Below are 19,065 nucleotides of genomic sequence, written 5' to 3' on the forward strand. Positions count from 1 at the left end.
CTGATAAAGAAAACACAGTCCGGTCGTTTTTAGTCCGCATACCCCATTTTAACATTATATTCGTGGTACCTCTGCCATTTAAATGGCGTACTATATGCCCCACGCACACAGGGGTAAATATAGAACCAAAACACGTTAATAGGAACCCTTTTTGTATCCGACACCTGTTTTGCGATCCCTATCTAAAGCTTGACGTCAATTTAAAGCCTGTTCCATTAGTCAAGCCTCTTCGTAACATACCCCGAAAAATGCACCAGTATTGCGCCACCGTACAGGAATGTGGGGGCTAGGAGTTTTCAGAGTTTCGAATGTTTTGAGCTTAAACGAACTGCTTGTAATCGTCCGATTGCTTACTAAATAAATACACCCTGGTAACCAAAAACAGAACCTTTAGTGAAGTGAATAGGTTGTGTGTTTGAACCAAGTGGGGCGAAATATGTTTGGTTTTGTCGGATAAACTAAAAATGATAAACCATTATTTAAACATAGTAGGGTGGGGGAAGATGGGACACTTTTTTAATCTATTTTCTTTTCCAATTTGATAGTAAACAAAGAACATTCAACGCATTATTAAACCATATCCTCACGACTCCCATAGACCGTTGTTAATTGTTTAAAGCGATCAGAATATTTGTATACGAACTGCTGAAGGTGTCCCATCTTACCCCACCCTACTATATTTTATTTTTCGGTGTTTCTGTGGATAAACGACGCCACTTTGGGCATTTATTTATGTTTAATTGTAAAACTTTTACGTATAAATACACTTGTGCATATATTTTTTCCTACTCAAATGTGTTTGTGTTTGAACGGCCCAAACTGCCTCATCTAAGAATAAATACTCAAGGACGTTATATTCGACGGTGTAAACAGATATAAAAGTGGCGTAGCAAATATATGGTAAAATTACGTGTTTGTCTGTGTGTGAGAAACATTGCATTTGAACTGCGTTTACTGTGCTGTGAAAGTTGAATGGTCTGCTGTCTTGTTGTGTGATTGATGGCTTTACCACTTAGGGAAATGACCGATCATTGCACCTTTCCTTTCATGTTGTGGTCAATTTTCACCGCTTTGCTGGGACCCGCATTCACAAAATTCACTGTATCCTTTTGGTGTTTTGTACGCAGAATTTTCCTAATTTAGGTTCTGGTGCATTTCAGACGGGATAAATGGCGACTTTGTTTTAATGGCAGTCGCCGGTTTTGCTAAGAACGCTTACTGAGCAGGAAATAGCTTGAAAACGACCCCAAAATAGAAACGACGAATATTTCATAAAAACCGGCGAGGGCACCGGTAAGGGTTATCGGTTTTGTGATCAAAAAGCAACAAAAAGTACATTTTTACGGTCAAATGTAATTGGTGCCTTTTAGGGCAGCTTATTATTATTATAGACTCGAGTACCTGACTGGGTAAAATAGCCGACAAAAAACGAGGGGTCTGCTGATGATGCTACTGGTTATAAGTCTGCAAGGCCGGAAACTCGCCCAGCTGATCCGATTTAACTAATTACATTTAAAACATCTTTAAAGGGCTGTTGGCAGCCAAGCGTGTAGGGCTGCAAAGTTAACGGAAAAAGTCTAATCTTTCAACTTGTAACGGTACCAGGCGCTGCTCAGCCGGCTTAGCATAAACAAAAGTGTGGCGGCGTGACAATACTGACCACTTAGCCCCCTATAACTGCTTTAAGCCCTTGTGGCTCAGGCTCCCAAAATCGCCTTTTTAATTCCACCAAATTGTTTGTGTAGTAAAGAAATAAAAACACATGAAATAACATTGAAAAAGTGCTGATGAATTCGGTATTTTTTTTTACAAAATTGGGTTTTATTTGGTGAGGTTGGTATATTCTGCAAAATGTAATAACAAACTAGTACAAAGTACACAAACCGATAAAGCATAAACCCATAGCGCCGTATTTGTAGCAGAGTCTAGCGGAAATTGATAATAATTAAAACCAGGGTTTTAAAAAAACGTTCATGGCATGCTCTACTTTTCGCTCCCTGCAAAATGACGCCACGAATTTTGCCCTCGAATTTCAATCAAGTAGTGTGTGAACCACTTTGGGCGAATGTGTTCAATTTAACGCGACATTTTAACGCGGTTTTTCGTCCGTCTACATCAGAGGGGATTTTACTTGAATTTTTAGTCTTGGTGGTTTTATATTACGTGACCCGTGGTAGAAATTAAACCTACGCCAGCGTTGCATTTTATATGAAGCCGCGCAAATAAAAAAGTGTGCGTGTGACCTAGTTGTTGCGGCAATCTCTATACGATCAGCTGTTGTTTTAGCCGACTTCGAAAACGTCCGAAACCGGCTCTTTGGACTCGGTCTCAAGTGCGACTCTTATCACTTCTGGAATCGCGAGTCGGGGTCTCGAATTGGTGCGATTTATTTACATTTTCAGCTTCAACGGTCGCTTAACAGATGTGGCAGGACTAACAACGTACACAACCGGTAGGCGTGGTGACGTAGCTCGTCCAATCACCCATGCTGAACCCACGCGACCCGGGTTTCCTGAGCCTCGATTATGCTGAGTAAGTCGGTATAGAATAGACGGGAGCTGAGCTATAGGAATTGGGGCAAAGTCTCAAAAGGCGACGCCGTCGAAATGTCCGTTTATAGGTTTGACCTGCTTGGCTTTAAATCAATTAGAACAGGTCGCCGCAGCTATATTGGCGTGACAAGTGCATAAGATCGCGGCATTCGGTAAAAAAAACGTAAAAATACATCAACAAAGTTGATACGTTCAAGTGTTCTGCCGTAAAATCGATTTTTGTAACAACGGTCACATACAAGCACAAGTTCACACCAGTGTTTTCATGACAAACGTGGCTTTTTTGCTTGGTGGATTTTTTACGATCTATTATAAAATAAAAACGCAAACTATTTACAAAAACTCGCTACTAAAACTACTTCTACAATAAAATTATTGACACACTTCATCTACAAATTGGGGCAAAGGCATTATAATGTTTTCTCGCATTCTTAATGTCAACAAACATCGCTTTAAAAGATTTTTTGTAATGTAAAGTACTGTGGGTTAAGGTGGATATAATCACATAATGTTTTCTAATCGTGTTTTTTAGAATTAATAAAAGTCTTTCGTAGCAGTGAGGATACGGTTAAATAATTCTGTAAATATTCTCTGTTTGCTACCGGATGATAATTTAAAAAAGAATAAAAACATAAACCATCTTACCCCAACCTTCTATATAATTATAAACTAAAAACTCACTTTGCGGAAAATAGACATATTTTGTCACAAAACTACATTTTCATCGTTTTTTTGTGTGTAACACGAGCGGCTTGTTTTTGGGACTATCTTACCCCAAGATAAGATGCAATATTTATAAAGTCTACAGTTTAATATTCGTCGTAGCTATCTATATCGTCGACGTCAGTCCAATCACAATCAGTATCCATAAAATTTGAAGGGGTGTCGGCCGCCGAAAATGCGCGAGGTGGCGGTAGAGATTCAAAACCCATTTGAGTATTGACATCATCACTGCTGCTGGTCGTTGATTGGTCGGGAAGTTCGGTTGACGACCAATCAGATGTCGCGCTAGTTTCAAATTCTGGTGGGCTCGAAATTTGTAGCGTAGGGTTAATCTGCGAAAAAATATTAACGAATACGTGTGAAAATATTTGTAAAAATGTAGGGTAAGACGGGTACAGTTAGTACCTAAATCTCATATTTACTTGTTGTGTTTTAAACAGTTAACAACGTTCTTTTAAAGCAGCGGGGATACGGTTATTCAATTCTGTAAAAGTTCTTACTAAGTTACCTACGTGGTAGCTCGTAATACACCTACAAAGTTACATACGTCGAAACTCGTGGCACAGATTGTGTTTAAAGAACAACACCTGTGTTATTCTCGTTGCCTCGCCAAGCAAGAGTAAATTTTATTGTTAAATTATGACATATTACCTCTTGTACCATGTTGGGGGAGTGGAAACTTGATGGTAAATCGGGGTATAGTCTTGCGGGTAACGGTGGCGCTTCTGGTAAGGGGTGGGGGTGGACTTCTACAAACGTTGTATCGTTATGTGAAGGTTGTGAAAAAGTTTTCTTCTCGTCAAAATATTGTTCTTTTTCGTTGATGGTTTTGACTTCTCTTTCTAAAAAAATAACTGCTTAAAAATTAAGGTATAATACTGCCGGGTAAATGGAACAAGAAAAGTGAATGTAAACATGTCCTATCTTACCCCAAACTACCATATATTCTAAATTACATGAAATTTATTCGCACTCGTAAGCTTTTAGTATTGTATAAGCTATTAAGTTTGTTTTTGTTGTGAAATTAGTTAGTTCTTGCTTACCTTCAAAATCTGATATTATACCGCTTGCAATACTACAGCGCCCGCTGTCGACTGCGTTCGGTTGTTCAAACTTGTCGTTGGGTGGCAGGTTTTTATCTACAGGTGACGTTATGATCATGCTTCTGCAATAAAAGAACGCGTATTCTTGTTTATGGTGTGAATTTCGGAAGAATTACATCTCAAAATGTTTAGTACAAAGTAGTCGCCTATTTATTTTAGTACAATATACTTGTCTATAGCTTGTTTAGTACAATATATTTTTTTATTTTATAGGTTGTTTTAGTTGCATACATTTTAAATTGCTAAAAAACGAAGATGTATGAATGTAAAAAAAATTGATAGTCGCTATAACACGGCTGTTCTGTTTCGTACACCTCATGTCCGCTTACCAGTTACCATGATGTAACTTTTTGGGTAACAATTTATATAGTAGGGTGGGGGAAGATGGGACACCTTTTCTCTCTATTTTTTTGATCCATTTAGTAGTAAACGAAGAACATTCAAAGCATTATAAAACTATACCCTCACGACTCCCACAGACCATTGTTTAAAACGCGATCAAGATATTTGGATATTATGCACTAAAGGTGTCCCATCTCCCCCCACATTACTATATTTCCCTGTTGTAATGTTTAACTGTCAATTTTAACCTATAATGGACCCTTGGTTTGAGCAAGAGATAAGAAAGTGATAGTCGTGTAACAAACTCAGTAATTAAATCGTGGCTGGCATATAAAGCAGGCAGAATGCCCAAATCAAATAAAGTATGGTTTAGTAATATATACAGGCCTGTATTAATGAAAAACTACATCGTTATCTTACTTAAATGGAGCATTTTGTGTGTTCCCAATTTTTTCCTTGACAGTTTTTCCACATAAACCACATTTGTCCAATCCCATTTGAGTCGTTTTCTTAATCTCACGTTTCATTTTGAGTTTCTTTTGATCTTCAGCTGTTTACGTTACAATTAATGTACTTACACAAATATATGGTCCAAAAGCCAAACACAAATATATGAATGAATCAATGTAACTTGCTTTATTCTCGCGTGACCGGAACACGACAGTCACTATAACACTGATGTTCTGTTTCATATAGACCTCGTTCAGCTTACGAATTACCACGTAGGTAACTTTGTGGGCGCATATTTGCTGACAAATTAGAAAATCCATTGGTGAAAATCCACCACTGGGTTAGAGAAATTGCCATTAAGTGTTTAGCCCAACGCCAAACTCCAGGTTCGCAAAGCCATTTTAATTGTTTCACTCATTTTGTTTGCGTGTAATTTATTATTGCAATCGTAAGCGGGACCCAATTTTTAGCCGAGTGTAAAAAAGGAAACGAGCATTTAAGTTCGGCCTCGGTTCGACACATACCTACAACACACCACCCACCTTTTAATGCATTGTGGTCTCCATCGTTTGACCATTCCTTAAATTTCCACACTTCCCAACCGCCTTCCCACCCCTCGAATTCCTTCTCAAGTTGATCTAGTGTCTTGCGATGCTCCCTACGGTTCTCCTGTAATGTTTATAGTAAAGTGGCATGTAAATGTTTTCGAGCCGATAGAACTATGCTTAAACATATGGGTTATACTTAGTTAGATACACCTTTAGAGCATTTTAGTAAAAACAACACTAAAAACATGACTCTTGCTGTTTGGTCGTACAAGTATAACCGTAACATTGGTAATTGAAGTATCAACAGTTGATGGCGCCATGCCTTTAACCCAGAGGTAATGAGTTCAAAGGTCATCACGGCTACTTTTGTTGGTGTATGTGTTCCTTTCATTCATTCATTCATTCATTCATTCATTCATTTATCCAACAGAAAATGAATAACGCAAAACAACAGCCGTCCAGATACCATTTACACATACTTGTAATGTTAGAATTATATATTTTACAATTAACGTTACCTGAAATTCATAGAAACGGGCATTCCCATACAAACCTCTTATTCCTCCAAACGAAACGTATCCAGTTTCTATATTTAAGGAAATGAGTTGTTAGAACCAAGTTATAGTAGAGATCGTTTATTAGTAACCATTATTAGTGATATTGGTCTCTATCCCACTTACCAATCAAACAGAAAATGCCACCAATTCCACATCCTAGCAATAGGAAGACATACATCCCTGTAAACGCTTTAATGTCCAATTGATTTTCTAATGTTTTAGAACTCCCGTCTTGCTCGCATTTCGTTTCGATCGAAAACCTGAAAAGTTAAAATGTTTTTATTATTGTATATACATCATACCGGCCCCGTAGCACAACAGTGCTTAGCGTGCATTTAACCCTGGGGTTATTGGTTCAAAGCTCGTCGCCGCTACCGTTGTGTGAATGTGTCCATGAACAAGACACTTAACGCCAATTGCACCAACCCATTGGTCACTAATTACAGAAAAACAAACAGCCACAAAGTTACATTCATGGTAGCTCGTAAGCCGGAACGAGGTGTATAAAGCAGAACACTCGTGATATAACGACTATTATTTTCCTGTCACGCGAGGGTGGAGCAAGTTTTATTTATTCATTCAAACTATAAAATGATTTTGTATTTTTTAGTTTAAAAAGACTAAAAATACTTTTTAAAACTGTTTTTAGTTTTAAAAAGCAATATATCAAACTATATTCCTATTTACATCCAATTTGGTGCAAACGTTTCGAAGCTGAAAATAAATAAAAAAACTTACCATTGAAAACAAAACGTTTTCGGAACGTTTGCATCAACATGCATGCCGACGTTATATTATCTTTGTTCTTACAAAAAATCAGTAGATTACCATTTTTCCTCTAACGTTGTGAGTATCCCGATATCCCGTAGTCGAGAAATACAGTCGTTAAATACAGGTAAAAGTAGGGAGCCTTTGGGAAAGGGTAGGGCGAACTGGTATTGGTAAAAACCGGTACCGACCTGAATTTAAACATAAAATGTTTAGGTAATTTGCACGATACTGTACCACGGTTTAATCTTACCCCACAGTACTGTTTCACAGTTAGAAAATCTGAGACGACAACATTACGACTTTAAAGAGATTTAATAGACTATATACCATACCCTATTAGTTAGAAATAACGATATATTGTAAGTGTATCCTATTTCCATTCTGTTTGTCTAAGAATATCAAAATATAGACCAACCTTGTCAAAGGTGCACGAAGTGCTTAGTGCGTCCACTGTCGATTCGAACGAAGACAGCAAGTAAAAATTTCCCTTTTGAATTTCAGCGAACGCTTCGTCTTGCGTCGCAAACACAGACGTGTTCCAGTTTCGTTTGAAATAGTTGTATATCACCCTATAATGAATGTAACTAAATGTTATTTGTTTTATCCTTAGCGGGACAACGAAACTCGGTCTTGTGTTTCATACATCTCGGAAATGAAAATGAATGAATGAATGAATGAATGAATGAATGAATGAATGAAACTTGCTATATCTTTGAGTTGCCTGAAAACGACAGTCGTTATAACATGGATGTTATGATTTGTACACCTCGTTCCCACTTACGAGTTACCATGTATGTCGCTTTTGTAACTAATTATTGTTTTTTGTTAGCATTTTCAATAACTGGTTTAAAACTGATAAAATATCAATGTAGTTAAATTACGTGTATGGTCGTTCTTTAGCATGCGGTAGAAACAGCGTTAAAATCGGGTCCCCTTCCAGTATACCGTAGGCGAACTCTATTTGGGTTGACAGCGCGTCTAAGGTCTTGATCCCGCCTTTATTGCCCTGAGTTATAAAACATAATTATTAAGAATGAATGAATGAATGAAAATGACTTACTTTATCCTCGCGTGGTCAAAAAACGACAGTCGTTTTAACATGGGTGTTAATACACCTCGTGCCAGTTTACGAGCTACCAATAAATGTGACTTTGCGGGTGATTGTTTTTAGAACTTGTTTTTTTTATGAGAAAATAGAATAAAAATAATGTGTCCCATGAATAAGAATGTGTCCCATCTACCTTACTATATATAACAAAATAACCGTTTTGGTTCCTATTAGATACAGTTATGCACCTGTGTCATGAACAAAGTCATGTTTGCTGTATAAGCAGTGATTATGGTGAGACCAAAGAACCACCAAGCTCCTGTTAAAGTCTTTGCAGCTCTTGATCTGTAACAACACTTTAAACTGCTACACCATACAAGCTACAGGTTATTCGTATATTCTTACAAGAAATAGATAGAATACAACAAACGAACAGACAGGTATATATATAAATAAGGGCAACAGACGGATAGGCAGACACACTTATTGGGACATGTACCAACGGAAAATGAAAGTTTGTATAAGATGGGACATCTTTTCATTCTACTTTCCCATCCCACTTGGTAGTAAACAAAGAATATTCAAAGAATTATTAAACGGTATCCTTATAACTTCCAACGACCGTTGAAAAATGTGTAAAACAGAATCAGGATATCTGGATATTATGTGCTAAAAGTGTCCCGTTCACCCCCCCCCCCTCTATATGGAAAACAAAATATTAAAGTTGTTCAGACAGACAGACAGTGCGCATGCGTACCTTGGGACAATATCAACGCCTTGTTGAACAATTGATGAAAATGTAAACCATAAGCTGTTTAATACACCAAGGTGGTCTGCGGGTGAAGAGTTCGGACCAAAAGAAGGAGCAATCTTCTGGTATTCAAAAGGATTGTTTTTGTTGATCCAGGCCATGAGCAATGAGATCTAAAAAATGAAATTCAATTTATTTGTGTTTAGACGAGCAATTTCAGAGTAACTGAAGGATACCGGGTTCGGTCCTAAACTCTGGTACCGATACTGATGGCGTATGTGTCCTTGTACAAGACACTATAATACAACACATTGTTCACTAATATGAGTTGTAGCACCGTGGGGGCCACAATAATGGGCCATTTGTAGCCTACATTTCAGGTCCCATGGCGGTAAGACCTCACTCGCGTAAAACAATAGAATAAAAGTATGGTTTACTGGCAAATGCATTTGAGAAATGAAGAAGTCACCAACTATGATGCAGCTCATACTTTTGAGCAGAAATGCATGTAAATATCCTGCCGTTCTAAACAATTCACAAGTTTTCTTAAAGAGGCATACCAACAAGAATTTAAAAATTGTGTATTTATATAGAAGTATAGTTAAAATCTAAACTTCTAAAGGTACCACTAAAGTCTCAAAAACCGAAACACAATCTTACCAGTATATATGAAGACCATAGACAAAGCCACGATTCTTCTCTGAAAGGTGTCATGAACTGCCAAATGCTTATGGATTCTGTCTTTTCAGATCTTTTGGTCAATAAATACATAGACGGATGCTGGTACGCCAGTGATGCATCTGCTGTATCAGACTGACCAAGGCTTCCGCCACGTAAGCTTTTTGTGTTAAGGAAAAAGTCACACTGGAGAAAATGACAGAAATAAGGCTGTAAAGCTTGGAGATATATACACGTTAACTTGTTGATAGGCTGTAAAGTTATATTTTTAGTTGTTTTAGATAAAAAAGTTTGCAAGTTGTTATGTTTATAAATCGATATAAACCATTAATATAATGTCTATTCAACACACCGTTAACACATGCGTATTTTATAATCCTGTTTTTAACAATTAACAACTCCCTGTTACACGGTTACATAATTCTGTAAATATTTATTATTTACTACCAAATGAGACGATAAAACAAAAGTATATGTATGGTTTAAAATAGTCATATAAAACGCACCGTCCCGTTTTGAAAGATTTCGTAAATCATTCTCTCTATTTCGTCTTCGGTCGCTGTTTGTTTGGCAGCAAAATATGGATGAATTATGATATCATAGGTGAAGTTTAGATGCTTGCTTAGTTCTTCAATAACATCGTATAGGAAACCTAAAGTGAAACAGAATATAATTCAAATGTCACGTAGATACGGTTGGCAACCATTAACATTTTTATCGTGAATGGGATAGCAATATCGCATGTTATTGCGACTTAGTTCATATATAGTAGGGTGGGAGAAGACGGGACAACTTTAGCACATAATTTTCAAATATCCTGATCGTGTTTTAAATAATTATTAAAGGTCTATATGAGTCATAAGAATACGGTTTTTAATTATTTCAATATTATTTGTTTACTAACAAATGGGACAAGAAAATGGAATAAAAATTCGTCCCATTCCCCTCCCCACCCTATAGTCGTTGTTGTAAAGAAGTTCGTTCCTTGTAGTTTAGTTTTTGGTTGGTCTACTCTCTACTGGGTTATTTTCGATCATACAATTAAAAAAAGATGTTTAAATACAGTTATAGGATTTAAAATTTACCTTCAAATTTCGTTTCACCTTTTATTTCCTTCCAATTTAACCAGGGCTTGCGCTAAAAATAATCAGAATGTTACTTTGAATTTTTAACGATCACAAACCAAAGACTCTATATAGACTGTAATAAAAGTAACACGTATACATACAGATACAGATATACCACGATTACTATCAACCTATTTAACACATTACTTTTATTGCACAAATTAATAATTGTCTTATACACCCCAACACACAAAGCTCTTTTAATCGAAATTTTTAAACATTTACTTCATAAATACTTCATTTTCGGTTTGTGCCTTTTTATGATTTATATGCCATGAAATTTACATTAATCTGTACCAAACGCTGTAGTAGTAATTATACAGTAGGGTGGGGAAAGATGGAACATCTATAGCACAAAATATCCAAATATCCCAATCGCGTGTTTTAAACAATTAACAACGGTTTATGGGAATCGTGAGGATATGGTTTTACAATTCTTTGTTGGACAACAAAACCGAATTAGACAAAAAAAAATAGAATAAAAAGCTGTCCCATCTTCCCGAACCTACTATAGGCTATGTATAGAAAACACACCCAAACAGCGCACACTCGTATTTGTCGTTCAGGTAGTTTAATATCTTCCAATGTAAACGGATGATAAAGTGGGTTGAATTCTCCTGTTTTGTCCCAGTTATATACTCCGACTGTTACTGGCAACTAAACGACAAACAAAATGATTAAAAAATCTAAATTTTAAAAAAGTATATATGTATAAGTATTGTTAGACTGCGTTAGTTCTATATTTGCTCATGGTGTATGAAACAATTAACAACTCTCTTTTAGAGTCGGAGAGATATGGGTATTTAAATGATGTAAATATTCTTTGTTTACTAACATACAATACGAGAAAATAATATGTCCCATCTTACCCAACTATGAGTCATGCGTATTGAATAATATATTAGTGTGGGGGAAGATAGGACACCTTTTCATTCTATTTTCTCGTCCCATTTGTCAGTAAACAAACACATTCAAAGAATTATAAGACCATATTCTCACGACTTCCATAGACCGTTCTTATATTGTTTAAAACAGGATTAAGATATTGAGAAATAGAATGAAAATGTGTCCCATCCTCCCCCGCCCTGCTATATAAACATTCTATATACCTTATCATTTGATCTTGAGTATTCTTGCACTAATACCATATTTGCTTGCTCAATCTGCATCCCCGCAACCAAATTGTGAGAACAAGAGTCGGCTTTAAATGCCTGAATATAAACGTAGAATTAAGGTCGCAACACATATATACTATTTTTCATTAAATTATACATGTTTGCGTTTTGTGGGAAATTAATTGCGGCGATTTTGTGAGTTAAAAAAAATTTAATCATCCCTTCAGAGGCGTTAGAGCAAAAATTAGACTGATTAAAACCGCCGAGATAAGGAATTTAGCAGCAAAACTACAGCCGTTAAAACCACGTCCCAGGTGAAAACTATACATTGAATAAAAGTGGTAAATTATATAAACGTGGCTGCTAAACTCATAAAAGTATAACATCACAATAAACATTTATAACTATAACACCAGTGTTCTAGGTTTAAAATAAGGTACCAACCCATTTGTATGTAGATTTGTATCTACACACGTCGACCGAAGCGTTGTAGTTAATTGACATTGGTGATAGGTCCGTTACACGTCCAGAGATATCTGTTATTTTTAAGGTGAAATCCATGGTATGATTTAAGCCGATGTGAATATAAGTTAATGTATTACTGTTTATTACTGTAGGGTAAGATGGGACGCCTTTGGCAAGTAATATTCAAATATCCTGATCGTGTTTTATACCATCACTAACGGTTTGTGGAAGTCGGATACAGTTTTATATATAGAACTTTGCTGCTTTGTATATTTTAATGTATTTCAAATGCACGTTAGCAGACACGTACATACGCACTATACGTAAACCCATATATACAGAGTCATGGATACCTGCGATTTCATGTTTTAAATATTGCGGCCACTTAAAGTTTGAACATGACTGACTCACTAGTTCCACGTCAGGAAAATGAAACGCTTTTTGAAGCCTTGATGTGACTTCTAAAAAAAATAATAAAATTAATGAAAAAAATAAAATTCTATTATTATTTTTTTTATAAACTAACTGAAACCGGTGTTTTAGGTGTGTAACTTTATATGGTAAAATTGATTATTTGTACTCCAGCGCATGTTCTGTTAAGTTATACATAGTATAGAGTGCTGGGGTAAGATGGTTCCTGTTATCATTCTTTTAAACGTCTTATTAAGTTGTATAAAATAGTATTTGAAAATTCAGTATCTTCACGGTTAAAGGACGTTGTTCATTGTTAAAAACTCAATTGTGAAATATGGTATATTATGTGCTATAACTGAATTCATCTTATATTAGAGTACTGTATCGGTACGTTTATACTTAATCAGTCAGATCAGAAATATTTGTTTCGAAATGTCGCAGTAAAATGCAAACAGTTTTCTAACCTGTATTTGAGGTGCTACGTTTCTTGAAAACAGTAACTGGTTTTCCTTCTCTTTGGCCACGTGAAGTGCCTTGGGTATAGCAAGTAGATATCTGATAAAGTATACAGTATAACTATAAACCATGTATGAATGAATGTTAAAATCATGTATGGATGAATGAATGCTCGCGTAGCCGGAAACGACAGTCTTTATAACACGGGTGTTCTGTTTCATACAGTAGGGTGGGGTAGGCGAGACATCTTTTTGTTCAATTTTCCCGTCCAATTTATTAGTAAACAAAGAACAAAGAGTTATTTAACCGTATCATATTAACGGCTATACTATTGACCGTTGTTAATTGTTTAAAACGCTTTTAGCTAAAGGTGTCCCATCTTTCGCACCCTAAACTATACAACAATTTATACAGTATAACTATATATGTGCTGGCGGTCGTGTGTGTATATTAACTATACCTGTTTGCAATTTTCTGCATTCGAGTTTGATTGACAGGAAGACAATGAGTTTGAAAAGGCCACGTCACGCCTCCTGTACAAAAATATTTGTTTTTCTTTTGGTTATATAGCAAATGCCATATATTCTATATTGATCAACTATTTATACACCTCATCGCGCCGTGCTCTGAGTTAACGAAAAGTTAGAGTTAGGTAAAATATTAATAAAAACTCACAGGAGAGTCGCTGACTTTTTTGCCGACTGTTACATTGCTTAGACGAATCTATATTATATTCTATGAGGGTCGTAAATCATTAGGAGAAAAGTGCATTTTTAAATTATAAAGCCTGATTAAAACAGACATCGATTTTTTAAATTTTACCTTCGAGTGCCATATGGATTACCATTTCCTGTTGCAGTACCCGGTGTGTATTCAGTGAGATCAATATCATTTGGTAATGGGCGGCAGATTTCCTGTTAAAATCAGGTATAAGTTAATGAATGTGCACGTGGCTTGAAACAACAGTCGTTAAACACGGGTTTTCTGTTTCATACACCTCGTGTCCGCTTACGAGTTACCATGTATGTTACTTTGTTGGTAATTGTTCTTGCGTGGCGGAAACATATACGCCCACAATGGTAGCAGCGTCAAGTCCCGAATTTATATAGTTCTACACTGCACCAATACACTTAAAAAATACACACTATTTATATTAAAAATATACCGACCTCTACAACTGTACATCCCGGTTTTCTATTCTGGCAAGATTTCGCTATGACGTCAACCGCAAGTCTGGTCAGGCCTTTAATGACGTCATCATATATACGTCGCTGTTGCTCTTCTTGCGTCATAGTTGTAGGTCCGTATGATAACATAAGGCGTCGAACAAGTGGAGTTATAACGGGACTGTAAATATAGCATATTTTGTATGATCTAAAATCAAAACCTAGGTCTTATGTAAATGTATGCAAATTGAATTTTCTCGCGTGGCATGGCAACAGCAATTGCTAAAACGGGTGTTGTTTTATACATCACGCTTACAAGTTCCAACACATGTAACTTTGTAAGTGAATGTGTTTTAAAGATTTGTGGAACCTCTGGTGTTGGAATCCACGCCTGACAAAGGCAATGACAAAACAATACGTAAAGTTTTAATCCGGTTTCATTATACCTTGTAAGTGATGTGAGACGTAAACCTTTCTTCGCAATATCTGGGAAGGACTCCGGGTCGACGAACTGAAACAAATGTAACGTTGACAGAAGTTCGCATTTTGTGTAAATTTATTAAATGAATGAATGCATAAATTATTTTTCCTCGCCTGCTGGTGTAGGCACCGACAGTCGTTATAATACAGGCTGTTCTGTTTTCATGCGTGCCCGCTTATACGAGTTTCCACATATGCAACGTTGTGAGTGAATATTTTTCGTTTTTTTAAATCATTTTATGATGTTCAACAGTTTAAACTGTATACCTATAAGAACCATAGGGGTAACTGAGTTAGAGTGTCTCGTTATAACGTATCTCCCCTAAGAACACGTACTCACAATGGTAGCATAGTTGTTAATAGAGACAAAATGCACATACAACTACAAAGTTTAAAAACAAGATTTTGTAACATCTAACTCTGCTTACCACGTTCGGTATGTACCAATGAAAGTTACCAGTTGTAAGTTGCATTATGTCCGCTTGCTTCATAACATGGGAGACACTTACGGCAGAGCTTGTCAGTATGTATGTCCTTTATTAATTGCAAAATTTAAATAAGTTAAGTTTAAATTTATGTAAGGTGAAAGCAAGACGGTAATAACAGTTCTGTATATAGGTATATATGTAATTTTAAAACCGTATCCTCACAACTCCCAAAAACCGTTGTTAATTGTTTAAAACACGCTCAGAATATTTGCATATTATGTTCTAAAGGTGTACCGTCTCCCCCCGCCCTACTTTATTTATCAAACCTGAGTCCTTCCTTTTTCGCCATTTTTAATGTCGCGATTAACGAAGCTTCGTCTTCTGTCGCTTCGAACGCAATAGTTTCGATGCCTTGCTCTCTTGTAAACTGAAGGTCAGAAAAGCCGAACTGGATTTCTAAAACAAGATAATGAAATTTTTTAGAAGAGTATAAAATGCTTCACTTTTAAATAGGTTCTTTCACATATACATTTCACATATCGTGACAAAACTTTCAATTTATATTTTTTATTGTGTATGTTTATATACGGTATCAGACACTGAGCAACAATGTATTAATATCTGTATGCTGTGAATATAATAAAAAAAAGTTGTGAAGATACGGTTATAAATTCGTAAATATTATTTATTTAATACCAAATGGGTTAATAAAATGGTATGAAAACCATCTTACCCCAACCTACTTTATGATTATTAATTCAAAACTAATTTTTTTGTGACAAAAAATAGATCATAGATGCCACTAAAATCTTTTTTGCGAAAAAAGTAGTCTAACCGTTGTTTTGTTTTTCCAGAACTATCGCGTCATTCCATTGGTAATGGTTTGTTGTTTTGTTGATGGCTGATATCAAAGCAAAGTTGGATGGGAATAAATACGTGATGCTGTCGTGAACGTCGTTGCGATCACATGAATCAAGAGACCTTCGTGAAATGAGAAATATATCATCATGAATTTTGGTTAGTTATATAAAACACTTATGATATACTTCGTTAACTACATAGCAGGGGAGGCTGATTCTTTTGGCACTTAATATCTAAATATCCTGATCGTGTTTCAAACAATTAACAACGGTAATATAGGAGTCGCGAAGATATGGTCCTAAGTCGTTAAATGATCTTTGTTTACTGCCAAATAGAACGGGAAAATAGATCGAATTGTCCCATGTCCCTCAATATGTTCCATCTCCCCACCCTACTATATTATAACAGATAGATAACTTTTCGGTTTTCGTTTAATTTAAAGTTATAAAAGAATAACAGTAAAAAGCATAGAAGTTTGAATTTATTTATTAAAATTGATATCAAATAACAGTTTGTAGTTTTTTTAATAAATATCATAAAAACTACCTTTACTTGAAGACGCATCTCAATAAACAAATGTATGGCCTACTTTTAAAACTATGAGTTTAAATTGATAAAAAAAACGTAAAATAAGTTGTGATGACGTCACCACGACGTCATCAGAATGTTCAAAGATATTTGTAAACACCTACCTTGCGACAGAAAAGAATGGAATTAATCTCTTCGTTAATTGAACTGAGGTGCAATTTAATTTTGCGATAACGGATAGTACTGCTGTCACGTTCGAATCGAAGAGAAATTCTGTAATAAAAAATAAAACAAAATTTTATTTGAACCCCCAATTACGGTAAAAAAATGGGGTAAACAAGGAATATTTACAGAATTATAGAACCGTGTTTTCACGACTTCCATAGACCGTTGGTAATTATAGTTTAAAAAACTGTCAAGACATTTGGATATGAGGTTCTAAAGGTGTTCCATCCCCCACCGTATACCATAGGGGAAAGATGGGACACCTATTATCATTCTATTTTTTCATCCTATTTGGTAGTAAACAAAAAAATCAAAGAAATATAAAACCGTATCTTCACGACTCTTATCATAGACCGTTGTTAATTGAATAAAACACGATCAGGATATTTGGACATTTTGTGATAAAGGTGTCCCGTCTTCCCCCACACTATTATAAGTAACCATAATATACCTGTTTGGTTCATAGTATGGTCTTGCTCGTACATTAGTGTCTGAATATTAAGATTTGGTATACTAATCTCTTGAATAACTTGCTGTACAATATTTGCTTCGTGTCTTGTAGCTCTGTCGTATAAAATTCCTGCACAAAACTTGTTAAAACCTCACCAAATTTGCGTGAAAATTTAGTTTTACCGATTTTAACTTTTTGAGCATTTGTCAGAACAAAATAGTTGGTGACCAAAACCACCATAAAGAAGTAGATAGTAAGTGAAGTATTGGTAGGCATTCTATAGTAGGCCTATACTGTTTCTATATGTTGGCCTAATCGTCGTATCAAATTCAAACCGCTAGTTAACTGTGGGCTTTTTTCTGTCTATTTGTAATTTTTTAATTTTGATAATTTTAAATTGTGAAACTGTTGGCCTACTAGTTTTATCAAAATATCTTTCTAAATGAACTGTCCATATAACCCGACTTCCACTTGCAAAATGACTTTCGAAAGTTTTATAGTGACCCTTCGATAAGAATGAACTGTATACTACTATTATGCCTGTAATGTCGGATGCATTTGCCCGTAACCGCCATGGTATGATTAACCCGCGCTGTGTGATAGCATAGCAACGATGGATGTTAATTATATTAATCTGATTTCTAAGGGAACGATTTATTATTATGTATGTTTAAATTAAACGACCCAAATCTTTGTTAATTTATATAACCATTAACAACACTTTGTATAGATTCTTGAGGATACGTTTATATTTCTTTGTTTTCTGCCATTTTGGCCGATAAAGGTGAATGAAAATATGGACTATTTTACCCTAACATATAGTACTGTGGGAGTAGATGGGACACCTTTATAAGCACATAATATCCAAATATCCTGATAAAGTTTTAAACATTTAAAAACGGTCTATGGTAGTTTTGGCGATACGATTTTATAATTATATTTTAATGTTTTTTTTGTTTTCTACCAAATGTGACGAGAAAATAGGATGAAAATGTGTCCCATCTCCCCCCATCCTACTGTACTCTACAATGGTAAATGTGAACACATATTAGGCTACTATATATTCATGATATAATTTACGCACATAAAAAAATTGAATTGAATTAAAAAAAACGAATTGAATTAATTTGCATTTATTTTGTGCATGACGCCATCTGGCAAGCGGGGATTGGGTCTATTATTACTGACTGTTACGTAACACACGTCACTGTTACATAACAGCATCCATTGGGCCTTTGTTTTCGATCGCCAGAGCGGTGACCTACTTTATAGGGCGTTGGCGCGAAATTAGGTTCTAATCGTAAAGATTATATGGCTTGAAACATATAGTTCTAAATGTAGATAACATGATATTTATACGTTATTTTAGGAACATTTAATCCCAAAAAGGTAGTTTATTGTCTTAAACACCATCAGGAAATTTGGATTTTATGTGCTAGCGGTGTTCCATCTTCCCCAGCTCTACCATACATACCTTTTTCAAAAAACAGAACATAAGATGTAGAAACAAATGTTCGCCCAAAGGTCTATACTAACTTTGGCTGCGCCATATGGCATAAATTTCCTTATTTTTCACCACAGTTAAAAATCGCAGCGTAAAATAAGATATTAATAACGTCGCTTTGTAAATGCAATTGTTCACATCTGACAACATATACATTCCAATGTGATAACGTTTATGCAACTGACCAATGAGGGTCCGTCCGCTTTAAAATAGCCGGAAATTTCGTCAGAATTCGCGCTAGCGGGAAGCCGCGGGCAACATATCAGCTGGGTCGACGTAAGAGCTATTATCTTACGCTTCGCTGCGCAGTCGTATTTTCCTC

General features: G+C 35.8%; 1 protein-coding gene across 2 annotated transcripts; it reads right to left on the reverse strand.

The window, feature by feature from the left end:
* Nucleotides 1-2,733: 2,733 nt before the first annotated feature.
* LOC149741361 (uncharacterized) lies at nt 2,734-19,058 on the reverse strand. 2 transcript variants are annotated; one of them, XM_089872177.1, is made up of 30 exons: nt 17,422-19,058; nt 17,240-17,368; nt 16,728-16,836; nt 16,010-16,155; nt 15,501-15,630; nt 15,175-15,280; nt 14,713-14,777; nt 14,270-14,447; nt 13,923-14,014; nt 13,561-13,633; nt 13,109-13,199; nt 12,584-12,688; nt 12,210-12,301; nt 11,760-11,861; nt 11,185-11,307; nt 10,609-10,660; nt 10,030-10,175; nt 9,506-9,709; nt 8,852-9,018; nt 8,343-8,439; nt 7,928-8,052; nt 7,462-7,615; nt 7,104-7,234; nt 6,399-6,535; nt 6,237-6,304; nt 5,713-5,839; nt 5,141-5,270; nt 4,319-4,440; nt 3,927-4,117; nt 2,734-3,607 (listed from the first exon to the last, which is right to left on the reverse strand). In XM_089872177.1, exons 1-30 carry the CDS (start codon nt 17,513-17,515, stop codon nt 3,362-3,364), a joined length of 3,732 nt encoding a protein of 1,243 aa, XP_089728303.1. In that variant the 5' UTR covers nt 17,516-19,058; the 3' UTR covers nt 2,734-3,361. The 2 variants fall into 2 exon arrangements, with proteins under 2 accessions (XP_089728303.1, XP_089728294.1); XM_089872168.1 differs by having other exon boundaries at nt 12,584-12,691.
* Between the last annotated feature and the right edge of the window lie 7 nt (nt 19,059-19,065).

The sequence above is a fragment of the Ciona robusta genome, chromosome 1 (assembly GCF_009617815.1).
Source record: "Ciona robusta chromosome 1, ASM961781v2".
Classification (NCBI taxonomy): Eukaryota; Metazoa; Chordata; class Ascidiacea; order Phlebobranchia; family Cionidae; genus Ciona; species Ciona robusta.

Coding starts and splice junctions, on each gene's coding strand:
- LOC149741361 (XM_089872168.1), bottom strand. CDS start 17,515: ATGCCTACCAATACTTCACTTACTATCTACTTCTTTATGGTGGTTTTG. Junction 10,176..10,608: donor AGGTGAAACGAAATTTGAAG/GTAAATTTTAAA, acceptor GTTTCACTTTAG/GTTTCCTATACGATGTTATT. Junction 3,608..3,926: donor CCCCCAACATGGTACAAGAG/GTAATATGTCAT, acceptor ATTTTTTCGCAG/ATTAACCCTACGCTACAAAT.